The 14,574-nt window shown below is 42.3% G+C and overlaps 1 protein-coding gene across 1 annotated transcript in view; it reads left to right on the top strand.

The window, feature by feature from the left end:
- inpp5d (inositol polyphosphate-5-phosphatase D) overlaps window positions 1-14,574 on the top strand; it is a 98,402-nt gene that overhangs the window by 46,652 nt on the left and 37,176 nt on the right. Inside the window, exons 7-13 of the mRNA XM_078410727.1 lie at window positions 3,884-3,964; window positions 6,855-6,932; window positions 7,202-7,325; window positions 9,103-9,209; window positions 10,354-10,456; window positions 12,631-12,827; window positions 13,785-13,902. Of these exons, the coding sequence (XP_078266853.1) occupies window positions 3,884-3,964; window positions 6,855-6,932; window positions 7,202-7,325; window positions 9,103-9,209; window positions 10,354-10,456; window positions 12,631-12,827; window positions 13,785-13,902 (808 nt within the window). The remainder of the gene's footprint in view (window positions 1-3,883; window positions 3,965-6,854; window positions 6,933-7,201; window positions 7,326-9,102; window positions 9,210-10,353; window positions 10,457-12,630; window positions 12,828-13,784; window positions 13,903-14,574) is intronic.

Here is a 14,574-nt window from a genome sequence, read left to right as displayed (position 1 = left end):
GAACTAGTATAGCCAGCATGGACTTGGTTGGTTGAAGGCCTACTTTTGTGTTCAATGTCTGTATGACTAATATTCATCAATTCAGTGTATGCATCTTCAAGCCATGTCCCTCAAAACTGTCTCCTAGCCCACTAAGCATGCCCATCCCCTGCACCTAACCAGTCACCTCTCTCCTGCACCCAACTTCCACCACTCCCTATCCAACCTACCACCTCTCCCCTGTACTCAACCTACCACCTCTCCCCTTTACCCAACCTGTGCCCAACCTCTCCACACCCCTCTGTACCAAACCTCCCACTACTCCCCTCTACCCAACACCATCTCCACCATTGCCCTCTACTCAACCTGCTACCATTCCCCTTTACCCACCCGCTCTCTATACCATTCTATGGCTTCTTCCACCAAGATGTACTAATGAATCTGCTAACCTCCCCATCTGCATTGTTGACTTCAATGCCCCTCCTTTGTATGCACAAAAACTCTGATTTGTTTAACTTTTATCTATATCCTCACTTGTTTAATTTAAACCTGTGCAGAATCATTCAGTGACGATCTTGTGTTGCATTTTGTGTGGTTCTCCTGTCCAGACTGATATTCATAAACTCCTTGTCGCACAACATCTTGAGCATTAGCAATATTTAATTTCCTAACAGATGCCCGTTCGCACTCTGTAAGATCCTGCATCCTAAAATATTCTGACTCCAGCCTTCTCCTCACTGATAACGGCTTGAATTGAGTTGCCTGCAACTCTCTCGTCTCTCTGCTTCTAGAAACCACACAAAAACCTATTGATATGATCAACCACTTAGATACCTCTCCAAACCACCACCCTCCTCCCCACCCCATGTTGCTCACTTCTCTTAATGTATTTACTTCCCTCTATCAACATTAAAACATTTCCTGAAATAAACTTGCAACTGTTAACTTTCACCCCATTGAAAAGTTTGGCAGGATCAGTTTAATTGATTTCCTTCAGAATCATTTAGTTGGATCAATTCAAAATCTCTTTACCAAAAGAAAGGTGGCGCAGCGGTAGAGTTGCTGCTTTACATCGCCGGAGACCCCTGGTTCGATCCTGACTAAGGGTGCTGTCTGTACAGAGTTTGCACATTTTCCCTGTGATCTGCATGGGTTTTCTCCGGGTGATCCGGTTTCCTCCCACATCTCCAGACATACAGGTTCATTGGCTTGGTATAACTGTAAATTGTCGCCAGTGTGTAGGATAGTGCTGGTGTTCGGGGATCGTTGGTCAGCCCAGACCCAGTGGGCCAAAGGGCCTATTTCCGCGCTGTATCTCTATACTATACTAAAATAAACTAAAGGGAATAAGTGAAACTTCCTCAAATAACTACAGAAAATGCTTCAAATTGTTCGGCAGATCAAGCAGCACCTGCACAGAGGGGAACAGAATTAACATTTCAGCTCAATGACCTTTCCTAAGAAATCCTTTGAGTTCCCCTCAGAACTTGAATTCCTGTTTCTATCAGGTTTACCACGGCTTCCCTTCCGCCAACATTGTAAGGCAAGGATGACTGATGTGATCTACAGCAGTAAGTGACAATTCCTGCTGCGGCTAACGTCAAATCAGCCTCCCTTTGAGAGGAACACTAATCTCATTTTTAATCTTGCTGCAGCACATTTGAAACGTTGCACATTGTTCCCCTTTGATGCACAGCAACCAGTGACATAGACTTCAATAAAAATAGTACAGGGTCTCATTGGTCTCACACAACTTCTTCTGCTACAGAAGGCTGTGGAGGATATCTTTAAAGCAGAGATAGAGAAGGCAGGAGAATGGGGTTAGGAGGATGAGATTCATCAGCCTCGATTGAACGGCAGAGTACACTTGATGGCCTAATTCTGCTTTCACTTATGAATTATGAACATTTACATGCTCCATCAGCACTGTAAAGGTTTACTTTTAGCATTTTTATGTTTTGCTCTTCAACATACCCCATCTTAATAACTGCACAATTATGACCTCACTTTCAGCTGCCAAGGTCCCTCGATCTCTATCCCTTTTTCCTTGTTAAAGAACACAATAATTTTGGTCAGTTGCTTTTTATTTCCCAAATGGCTTGCGACCATTTTCTGTTGTTACGAACCATTTTCTTTTGTTACGAATTCATCGAGGAAGCATTGTACAATTCAACCAGGAAGCGTTGCTACATTAACACTGCTAAGATAATGGATGCTCTTGATGTCATATTTCTTCTCCCCACCTCTTGAGAGCAGTGGCACTTTGACCTTTTATACTTGATCACAAATGACTGCCCATTTACATTTGTAATTCAGAGAATCATTGAATCAAGGAATCATACAGCACAGAAACAGTCCTACCTCTTCCATGCTGACCTTGATGCCTATCCATGCCTCTCCCATTTGCCTGCATTAGGCCTGAATGCCTCTATGCCTTTTTCTATATAAGTACCTGTCCAAATGCCTTTTAAACCCTGAAATTCTATTTGCCTCCATTATGTTCTCGTTCAAAATATTCACCACCTTCTGTGTGAAAAACCTGCCTCTCGGATCTCCTTTAATTTTTTTCCTTCTCACCTTATATGCGTGTCCTCTAGTTCCACATTCCCCTGCCCTGGGGGGAAGAAAAGACTGACTCTCCTATTTTAGCCCTTCATAATTTTGATAGCTTGATTGGAGCCACTGGCAATGATGAACAGGGCAGCAAGGTTTGCTGTTGAAGTGAGTTGTTGACCAAGTATAATTTGCCCAGTGCCACCTTGGTGTTGGCTTGGGGTAAAATGTACACTTCCGACAAGATAGTAGAGGTGAATTCCCGCAGTCTATAAACAGGTATTTCAGGTCAGGAGAATAGAATTGCGCTAAGACCATCAGGTCAGTGCACCATAAAGCATTGACCAAAATGCAAATGCTGCTGCACCTTTCCCTTGCCTGAGGACTCGAAACAGTCCATACAATAAATGGAGAAACCCTCAGGTTGTATAGCACTGTCAGTTGAGCCACATTTCAGTGAACAAAGAGCACAGCAATCCCTGATTTCCCTTTGAAACGGCAACCTTACACTAAGCTCTTCAAGCTTGTTCTTGAAAAGGTTGAGCCACCTCTGCACAACCCTCACCATAATCTTACCTTAGCACCAAACTGCTACTATTATGGGTTGGAATCAACTGCAGATGCTGGTTTATACCAAAGATAGACACAAAATTCTGGAGTAACTCAGCGGGGTCAGGCAGCATCTCTGGAGAAAAGGAAGAGGCGACATTTCAGGTTGGAACCCTACTTCAGACCCTGTAATGCTACTATTGTGCTTTGGTTTACATGGAATATCTGATAATCTATTGTATATTTACCCATTGCATTGTTGCTTTTAATGTAACTGTAAAGCTGCAGCAAGTAAGAATTTAATTGTTCCTGTCCCAGTGTGCTGGAACAGATAGACCATGAGAGGAAATGATCATAAACGGCTAATTTCATTATTTTAATAGGAGTTTAATATAAAATATTACTGCTTTGTGGCGTCATCTTGTCAACCAAGACAATAAGGTGATCTTCCACATCTCTGGTGACTACTTAACTTCACACGTTAATTAACTTTGCAGATTAGAAATCAATGAATGCATTTCCACGTTCTCTGTGAACTTGCTCACCTTTTCTACATGATTGCTCATATTTATCTCTGCTCTGATGGGGCAGAGAGAGAGAGTTAGAGAGAATTAAAGTGAGCAGCTCACCTGTTGATTCACCTGTTGGACACTTTCACTCTGCGAATTCCATGTTTGGCTCATCTTGCAAATTGGGTGAAAAATCAAACATGAAGTTCCGATAAACAAATGTAATGCCATCATTAATGCCACAAATGTAATGCTGTGAAACAAAGATTAATGATCAATATGGTTGCTTATAGATCACCTCTGAAGCCAATATTAAAAAACTGCTTTCAACAGCTACAGAACTGAACAGAATACTCTTATCCATGGAAAACCAGGTAATGTAACATTGAATAAGATCGGGTTTATTGTGGAATAGTGACTGTGGTACAGCGCTCCTACTCAGGGTTTCTCTTCACAAACCATTCCCTTTAATTTATTATTGTCAACTTTTCCAACCTTGTTTGCTGAATAATAAAGTCTTCGTATTCCATCCCTCCGCCATGCTTTGACTCGCATTACAGACTGATGGCGGATGAGCTACAGTTTTAAGTTTGGTGTCACTGCATCAAATGAGCCTTGGTCTGCTACCAAGTGTCTCAGTGGTGAAATTACTCATTACCTTTTCATGGAACATGCAAAGTGCTCTTTAAGTAATGATCCAATGCTCCATACCTTGAGTGATGATGAATGTACTGTACTGGTTTCATTTGATCACTTACTATGCATATCAGAAATATGTACCCAGTACAACACCAAATCTCATACCAGGGGTATTCCCTGTCAATTCTGGATTTCTGTTATTTTATCGCACCTTACCAGATGAACTAAGTGGAACAGTACCATCGGCCTTGCCTGTCCCGAGCCTGGATTTTGACTTCTCATGAAAATGCTTCCTGCTCAGTTATTAGATAAGGCATCATGTTGATGTTACGAAGAGGTATTGGGGAGAGATTTTCTGAGTTTGAGGCCTTGATGGTTAAGTGCATTGCCAGTAGTGATGGAGCGATTAAGTTCAAGGATGACCAACAGGCTAAATTTGCACCAAGAACTTCAGATGCTGATTTGCAAAGAAAGATATAAAGCGCTGAAAAGCTCAGTGAGTCAGGCAGCTTCTCTGGAGAACATGGATAGGTGATGGTTCCGGTCAGAATGAAGAATGTTCACGGCCAAAATTTTCAGCTATCTATGTTCTCCAGAGAAGTTGCCAGCCCCACTGACTTACTCCAGCACTTTGTGTCTCGTTAAGGCTGGATCGGGAGAAAGGCCGATATTTGGATGAGCTTTTGGGTGTCAATATAGGTTAGTGAGAACAGAAGTGAAGGGCAAAAATGACGATTACGGGTTAAGATACAAGTCCTAGATTCTTTGATGGCCTCAAAGCTCTGGAGCGAAGGAGAGGCTGATGAGAAGCACATTGAAATCGTCAAGTCCAGGAATACCAAAGGCACGGACAATGGTTTAAAACTGGTTAAACCTGGGAACAGGAAATGCTGGAGATACTCAATAGGTCGCAAGACATTTATGGAGAATGAAAAGGATCTGACACTTCACATCAATGATCTTTTGGAAGTCAACCTGAAACGTTTTCTGTGTTGCTCAGGTGCTGCTTAACCAGTCGAGTATTTCGATCGTTTTCTGTTTACCAGCATCGAGTTTTTTTAACTTTACGACAAAGGTGAAAATGGGTTGAGTCGGTGATGGAGCTGACTCTGACTCCAAGGTTGCCAACAGTCCCAGGCCAGGTGATAGACTCGGGGGCAAGAGAACCGAGATTGTGAAAGGAAATAAAGACCATGGCTTCTCGTAACACAATCATCATTTGGAAGAAATCTCTGCTCATTCAGAAATTGATGCCAGACAATTATAATAATAATTTGGAGACAGAGAGTTAAAGAGAGATGGTGGCAAATATTGTAGGCAGGTATTTGGACCCTCACTTTGTGCTTTTGAATGCTATTTGTAAATTCTGCACATTGATAAGAAACAGAGTGGCCAAGGTTATGAAACCTCATGAGAAATTACATATAGGAGCAGGACACGGAACCATTGCAGCTCACTGGATATTGACTAGGTGAATTTGAATGGATCAAAACAAGGAAGGCATCATGAGTTGATACAACAGTAGAAAGGTGTTGGAGGAGAAATGTCATTAATTATTTCAAAAGCTGCAAAGTAGGCCTGAAAGGTCAAGGAGATATTGGTTAACTACATTACATTCAAAAACATGTTACAGTGAATTAATGGATAATTCAAAGACTGAAGCCATATTTAGTTCAGACTGTAATATTGATTACCTTCTCCAAAGTGCATGAGTAAATCATTTGGGTTCATTCAACATCCATATTACTTCCACTGTTAACAGAATTTTATTGTCAGATTTTCTTTAATAAGCAAAGATCAAACGCACAAACTATGAAAATAAAAACAGGCAATTCTAAATATACTCAAAAGGTTAGGCAGTGGAGAAAGAAATGGACTTAATGTGTCAGGTTGATGACTCTTTATCAGAACAACAAGCACCAGAATACCATGTGTTCTGAGGAAAGATCATTGAACTGCTGCATATCTCTGTTCTTCTCTCTCCACATCAACTACCTGACCAGCTGAGTGTTTCCACCATTTTAGTTTATTTAGTTTAGAGATACACATTGCAGAAATAGGCCCTTCGGCCCATTGAGTCCGCACGGACCAATGATCCCCGTACACTAGCACTATCCTACACACCAGGGATAATTTACAATCATTACCAAGACCAATTAACCTACAAACCTGTACGTTCTTGAATTGTGGGAGGAAACCGGAGCACCCGGAGAAAACCCATGCGGTTCCCACAGGGAGAATGTACAAACTCTGTACAGACAGTACCCGTGGTCAGGATCGAACCCGGGTCTCTGGCGCTGTTATGCAGGGTCTCTGGCGCTGTTATGCAGCATCTCTACCACTGTGCATCCATGCTGCCCTCTATTTTAATTTCCAGCATCTGCAGTTTTTTGCTTCACAGCCTATTAATTTGCCCTGTAGCTTATTAGTCCAAGAAGCTGAGTTACTCAAGCAGTGAAATGATTACTCCCTAATATACCCAGGCCATCAAAGGTGGCACAGCCCACGTGTCCAACAAAATTCAGCAATTTAGGGAGCAGAGGGAATGGGCAGGAGTTGAAATAAGTGGGAGCCTACCGATTGATTCATTTCAGCCTCATTCTTTTGCCAATTCCCCTTGTGCAGGTGAAGGATTACGAGCCTGAAGTTTCAGACACGGATGTTGAAGACCAGCAATCACAAATATCACCAGTGACCTTTGAGGTAAGTAATTGAATTTTTCAGTACCATTCACAAAGTCAGTGGCACAGTGAGCTTATGGAGAACGTGCGTTCATGTCCGGAGATCTTGTCAGGCACCCTCACCATCTAAACCTCCCTCAATCCTCTGCTCTTACAATCTACACACTGCATCTTCAAGTACCTTTTCCCTTCCAGTAACCTGGATTGGTGAGAGCTCAAGTGAGGAGAAAGAGAGTGAGCAGCCAGAGATTTTGGATTTACTACTGAGGATGACTCCATTTTGTTTTTCAGGTGAAATTGGAAAGTTTTGGAATATTCTTGAAACTCCATTTGAAAGTGGATGTAGAGCATGGAAAACTAATCGTCAAGAAATCAAGGGATGGCCCAGAGGATAAGTTTTACAGTCACAACAAAAGTAAGGATGCTCACTTTCACCTTACTTTATATAATGTGGCCTGCAGCCTTCAGAATTACATATTTCCATCTCTTCTCATGATTTTTTTTTCCAGTACACATAAAACACACCTGCCCTCCACTGGATTCAGACTTCTCAGGGCAGTTTTGCTCCCATTATTATTCTACAAAGACCGTCACACATCAAGCCAGCATAGTCAGTTGCAACAGTCCTCCCTCAGTCTCCATTCAATGATATACCTCGGTTTGCCCAGGCCACCTTTAGCTTTATTATCATCTCCCGTTTACCATGGTATATGTAGAATTGCTGTCAAATGTTATCTTATTTCTCTGCATGACATTTTGACCTTTTTGGCAGTGCGAGACACCTCTAGGTGTTGATGACCCTTGGTTTCTGTGAAAGGAAAGAATGGTTTATATAGTGCTTCGTGTACCACTGTGACAATCAGAAACACCAATGAAGCACCATGGCAGTCAGTTGTTGCATGACCGAGATCCACAGATGGGATTGTGGCAATGAGCAGCCAACCTGTTTGTAGATCTTGGGTGATGGACAACTGTTGACACTTGCAAATAGTCCCCATCTCTGACTTGAATAATGCCAGCCGGTGGTTTCTCTGCCTAAGTTAAATGTGAAGCATACCTCACTTTTACTTCCAAAGGACAGCATGTCTAACAGTGCAGCCCTCCCTCATCACTGAACTGTCCAAATCATCTGCTCATGTCTTGCTCACAGACCTGGAAATCTTACAATGCAATAAAATATGCATGTGTGTGTGTATTATGAAAGCAATCCTAATCCAAAATAAAGTGCAAAGACTTGCTGTGATTATGGTCTCCCTCTCCAGACCACTGTTGTCTGCAACAACCCCCCTCCCACCTCATATCCCTCATTGACTTTACAGTGCTCCATTCCCAAATTACTAGGCCAATCCCCTTCATTGCCTGATTCCCCGAAGTAACTAGTTTGTTCCTCGCATTGTCCCCGTCACCTCCCCCCCTCACCCCCCCCCCCCCCCCCCACACCTCCCCACTGCAGTCAATGCCTTCTTCCCCATGAACTCAGTTCCTCCAAACTATGTGATCCCAGCTCCCCAGCCAATGCCTTTATCTGCCCAAGTCCAGTTACCTGCACCTACATTTTTGCCTTGCCTGTTTATCATCGCAGGTTCTGCCCTGACGTACATGACACAATCTAAAGGACCTTGGGTTTGGTGCACAATGTCCTTGCAATAAGCAAATATTTGTTGGCCTATCATTGCGAACATCTCAACGCCCGGGGTGCCATTTCCATTTTAAGCCTCAACTTTATCAGAGACAGAGTGCGAACCCTGCACAGTTATTAACACAACAGACCACTTAAGTGCATGTACTGTATTACAGTTTGCATTGTCTCAACATATCTACATGTTCACTCACACAATTAGCTACCCTAGAACATCTGCAGAGTTACTGATGTCCACCGGCTATGTGGTTAGTAACATGTTTTAGTATCTGGAGTATTGGTATTGTTCCTGATATATCTTGACCACTGACTGCTTGAGAACACTTGGTCATTGTATTACTAATGTCATCCTCATCCTTGTTTTAACAACAATCTGAAGGCAGGATCATTGGATGTATTTCATGACACTAGGTTCTGTAAGATATACCAAATAGAGCGGGTCTGAGGCTGTCTGGGTCCTGTCTTCATTTGGTAACATCAGAAGGGCAAAGGCTCACTGTGACTCTCAAAAGAAGTGAACAGCTGGCCTTTTTATGGGAAATATTTGTTTCAGTTTTGCAGTTAATCAAATCGCAGAAGTTCCACAACAAGTTGGTGATCGTCATTGATTCGGAGATAAAGAAGACACAGAGGAAGGAGTACGTCTTCACAGACTCTAAGGTTTGTTCTGAGCACCCCACCATTGTCTGTGTATTTTATCACCCCAAAGTGAGGTCTGGGCTGATTACATCCAACTTTGTCATCCTTTACCTCGGGTTTCATGACTAATAGTTTCTGGTCCGTCAATGCCTCTAACTCTGTTATCCCAAGTAAGAGATTCACTGCTCTCTTACACTGTGCAATACACTCCCAGCTCATTGTACTGTATTATACATTTCCAGCTTTGTTACCCTGTGTAACACATTCCCAGATCAATGTCTTCCTATAGAACACAGTCCAAGCTCTGTGACTCACTATAACAGTGCGAATGTCCTCATCCTGCAGGTTAACTCATCTCTTCACCCCATATCTCAGACATTATTACACTGTGTCATGCTTTTATTCATCCAGATCAATTCCTCTAGAATTGTTTTCTTAAATACTCTGTTTCTCCTTCTCCTCCATCCTTCCCTGACAGCACAATTCTTTGGCAATGCTTTAGGTTACCCTTTGTTGGCTTAACATCCTAGTAAACGTGTGTACTCTAGTAAACGTGTCTAGTAAACGTGTGTACTTTTTTGTACTCCTTTGTTCAAGGGTTTACTATTGTTCTAGGTGAAAGCTGAATCTTAAGCAAGACACCCACATCAGGTACCACTTTAGTTAGTTATGTGTAGACCAAAGCTCCATCCATCAGTTTACTGCCTCTTATCCTATGTCTGCATGGAGCTGTTAATGATCAAGAAATTGATATGATGCAGGAGTTTGAGCCAGAGTCCTCTACATAATATCAGTGAGCTTTGGAGGCTTGCTGCACCTGTTTCTCTGAAGAATCTTGTGAATTCAACACCTTCAGACTGATGAGTCGAAGGATGCTGACCACTGAGTGAGAGATAAACTGGACTGGGAGTTGAGTGGGAGTGGGTGTTCGGAACTGGAGTGGGGGGGGGGGGTGGAGGTCATTGTGGGCAGAGAGGTTTGTGCAACCTGGCACCTGACCCCACTATTGCTCTGCAACTACGGACAAGGAAACGTGTTATCTTACTTTGGCAACCTTCACTGGCCCTTTCAAGGCTGTTAGTTGGGCCATTGGGGATTCCGAAGAGCCGAGTGGAGCTGTTTGTGCTACTTTGATTTATTCTGTACATCACCTCTCTTTTAACAGAAGCGGGAAGGGTTCTGCCAGCTTCTGCAACTGATGAAGAATAAACATTCAGATTTTGCAGAACCAGACATGATCAACATCTTCATTGGAACCTGGAACATGGGTAAGGGCCACTGGAGAGAAAATGTTTCTTACAGCAGTACATTCTCTGGGTGTTCAGCAAAACTGCAAGCAGAACATTTTCCCTTCGGTAACAATCTCAGACTTCATTTCATCAGTGTGACAAGTTCTTGGTTATCATACATCCTGAGTAACAGATTCTCAGCTTACTCTTATCCAGTGCATCACACTGTCTGCTCACTATTATTCTGTATAGCACACTTACAGCTCACTGTTATAAAGTGTAACAGCCTGCTCACGATTATCCTGTGTTACACGCCCACAGCTCACTATTATCCAGTGTGACACTGTTCACTATTATTCTGCATTACACACTCCCACCTCACTATTATCCAATGTAACATGCTGTCTGGTTCTTGGTCCTCCAAAATATTCCAAATGGAATTTAAACTGGAGGTGATCTGCTCACTATTAATCTGCATAACACACTCCCAGCTCACTGTTATTCAACTGATCATCATTAGTACCTTTTACCTATCAATCCATATTTAATAAATATGCTTGAACTGCTTGGCTCTTTGTAGCTTGGACATTTTTTTATTTTTTAAAAACTTTTTATAGTTTAAAAAATCACCTGGGGAGGGATGTGTAGCAATCTCCGCTCTAGGTATGGTAATGGCACTAAGCTATGGGGGTAATAGTGGAACTGAGCCACAGGTGTAGTGATGATGCTGAGATAACAACATGGAACTGGTGCTGAGTTACAGGTAGAGTAATGCAGTAATAATGTTACTGACTTTGGATTCCAGATCCCAGAAAACTTAAAAATCCCGAATGAAAAGTATGCTATCAGTAAAAAAGAAATGACTAGTGCCTGCTATTTTTGCACCATCTCGGTGACTCATCAGACTGAACATGGTTGATTCACCTTTCTGCTTCAAATTCCTACAGCAGAGAGTGCTACGAGGGCTACAGTCATTTGAGGTAGCTCACCGCAATTCTCCAGGAATTCCAGCACGTTCCCAATGCCCAAACTACACCAGTGCGTGCAGTTTTATGGGTTTAAATGTTTGACCACTGGAATGACTGGAGGTTCCCTGGAATTCAGGCAAGGAAAAATACTGGGGCCTGATGATTGAGAGTTTCCTGTCTGCAATGCCCAACAATACCAAACTATTTAAAATTGTGCACTCTCCTTTTGCCCTTGTGCTCACTGAACTTATTTAGATCCCAGTTCACCGACACCTTGTTTTTAAGATTCACATCATTGTGCTTTGATCTCTTTATTGAATTCATATATTTCTCATCGATCAGTAAAAACAAAGACCAAAAACGTCAGTCTGAAAAAAGATCCCAACCCAAAACATCACCTTCCATTTCCCTCCACAGGTGCTGCTTGACCCACTGAGTTCCTCTAGCGCTTTTAAAAAAACCCTCAGGATTCAAGCATCTGCAATCTCATGTGTGTCTCTCTTTCTTATCTATCATTCCTGCCTCATCCAGTTCTACAATTCACTGACCACTCTGCTTCTTCCTCATCCTCAATTTCTTTTGGTGGCCTTCAAACTGACAGCGCCTGGAGGTTTAGGTTTCTCAACACCTCTCCACCTCGTTATAATCATCAGATCATACATAGCATGGAAACAGGCCCATCAGCACACCATGTCCATGCTGATCATTGACCACCCATTCATACCATTGCCAGCATCAGGCCCATCAGTTTCCATGATCAAGTGTTGGCCAAGACAATTCTTAAATATTGTAGGAATATCTGCTTTCAACACCCACTCAGGCAGTGTGTTCCAGATTTCAATCACCTACCGGGGAAATAAAATCCTTCAGATCCCCTCTAAATCTCTTACACCCTTAGTTTAAATCTATGCCATCAAATCTCTGCCATGGGTAAAAGTTTCCGAAAGACCACACTATTAAAATGTGGTACTCTTCTATTAGGTCTCCCTTTAGTTTCCTTTGCTCTAAAACAGACCATTCTAGTCAACCCTGTCTCTTTTTGTAACCTTAATGCTCCATCCCAGGCAACAACTTGCTAAATCTCTGCACCAACTTCAGTGCAATTATGTCCGACTTAAGGGTGCCAAATAATTATCTTAAAACTGACCTCTTTAAACAAGCCTTTAGTCACTTTTCAACTGGATATGGTTTGGTGGCAAATTTTTCCTGATAATGACAATTATATAAATTCAACCTGTTGCTCAGGTAATGCCTCTCCTCCTGCGGACATACGATCATGGTTCCAATGCCGAGGCCAGGGAAAAACTCGGGATGACACAGCTGCCGACATTCCTCATGACATTTACATCATTGGCACTCAAGAAGATACCCAAGGAGAGAAGGAGTGGGTGGAGCTGCTCAAATCCACTCTGAAGGACATCACCTATATAAAGTTTAAGCACGTGAGTACAATGAAATGTATTTGTCCTTTCTTCCATTGGGAAGGGAAACAGGGTTTCAGAGGGGCTAGTTAAGTCAGTGTTACTCCAAGCTTTAACCTGTTCAGTGCTACCCCCCCTCCCCCCGAGTATATTCGCATCAGGGCCAATAGTGAAAAAAAACTTGCCAGTGAACAGGTTAGGATGTACTGATGGAATTTTTGAGCCAACACAATCATTGAGTGGCCTAATATAATTTAAAAAAAAGATTATGCTTGAAATACTCAACAATCAGTTTATATTTATAGATAGACAAATAGTCTACATGCAGGTTACTGATCTTTAATCAGGATTGGGTGGTTCCGATACAAGCTGGAAATGAAAATTTCATATAACCACCCTTTGCAGTTTGAACAAAACTTATGATTTGATAAATCTAACGGAAGTGCCTGTTGCAGGATTAGATCCGACACTTGACCAATTCTGCTATTATTCAGTGCTGGAGTGCAAGGATATGGTTATTGGGACCTAATCTACACTGGCCAAAATAGTGCATATCAAAACCAATGTATAGACCACATTATAATAATAGGCTTGCTTCATCACTTGACATAACATTCCGGGCCTTAAAACTGGGCAAATGACGAAGGCCGATCAACTACATCACCACTGGAAATAAATGTGTTCAATACCACCCTATTGGATCATGTTGCAATTAGTTATCCATTCACACATCCAATATATCACAAAGGGTGCAAAGTGCTAAATAAGTGAACAAAAAGTAATAATGTCCACAAATGGCATGTATCCATCCAACCACAATATCCACCAATCGCACCTGTATCAATATTTTTGCTATCAGGATTCTTGGCGTTAACAGCCCCTCCCCCAACACCCCATGCACAACAAATAAAATATGTCACAAGAAATTAACTTAAGTTTTCATTGCTATCTTACTAATAGTAGCCTTTCTCTCCACAGATATCAACACAGACCTTATGGAATATCCGGATAGTTATATTGGCAAAACCAAAACATGAAAATCGGATCAGTCACATTTCTACTAGCAGCGTCAAAACTGGAATAGCCAATGCTCTTGGTACGACAATTGTGAACATTTGGGGAAATGTGTTGGGGAGCACACTTGATGTACTGTTTTAAAACATAATGAACCTTCACCAGGTTTTGTGTTGGCTTGGTATAGACAGAATATACCTATCACTCACCAGGCTTTTTCCAGTCCCTCTTCTTCCAGCTTTCTCTCCCCCCCCCCCCATCACAATCAGTCTGAAGTAAGGGTCCCAACCAAAACATTGTAATTTTTTTCAAGTTTTTTTCCACGTGGGTGGCACGGTGGCGTAGCGGGTAGAGTTCCTGCCTCACAGTGCCAGAGACCCGGGTTCGATCCTGACTACGGGTGCTTGTCTGTACGGAGTTTGTACGTTCTCCCCGTGACCTGTGTGTGTTTTCTCTGAGATCTTCAGTTTCAACCCACACTCCAAAGACATACAGGGTTGCAGGTTAATAGGCTTGGTATAAATGTAAAATTGTCCCTAGTGTGCATAGGATAGTGTTAATGTGCGGGAATCACTGGTTGGTGCAAACTCAGTGGGTCGGACAGCCTGCTGTATCCTCTGTATCCATGCTCTCCAAAGATGCTGCCAGATCCACTGTTATTCCTAATTTATCAATCATTGCATCAAACTTTGGGAAGTTGTGAACTTTTGGGAAGTAGGGCATTTAGATGACTAGTATGTGGCACTAAATGTGG

The sequence above is a fragment of the Rhinoraja longicauda genome, chromosome 13 (assembly GCF_053455715.1).
Source record: "Rhinoraja longicauda isolate Sanriku21f chromosome 13, sRhiLon1.1, whole genome shotgun sequence".
NCBI classification, from domain to species: Eukaryota; Metazoa; Chordata; class Chondrichthyes; order Rajiformes; family Arhynchobatidae; genus Rhinoraja; species Rhinoraja longicauda.
Note: the sequence above shows the minus strand (reverse complement) of the source record. Positions and strands in the feature narration are given on the sequence as shown.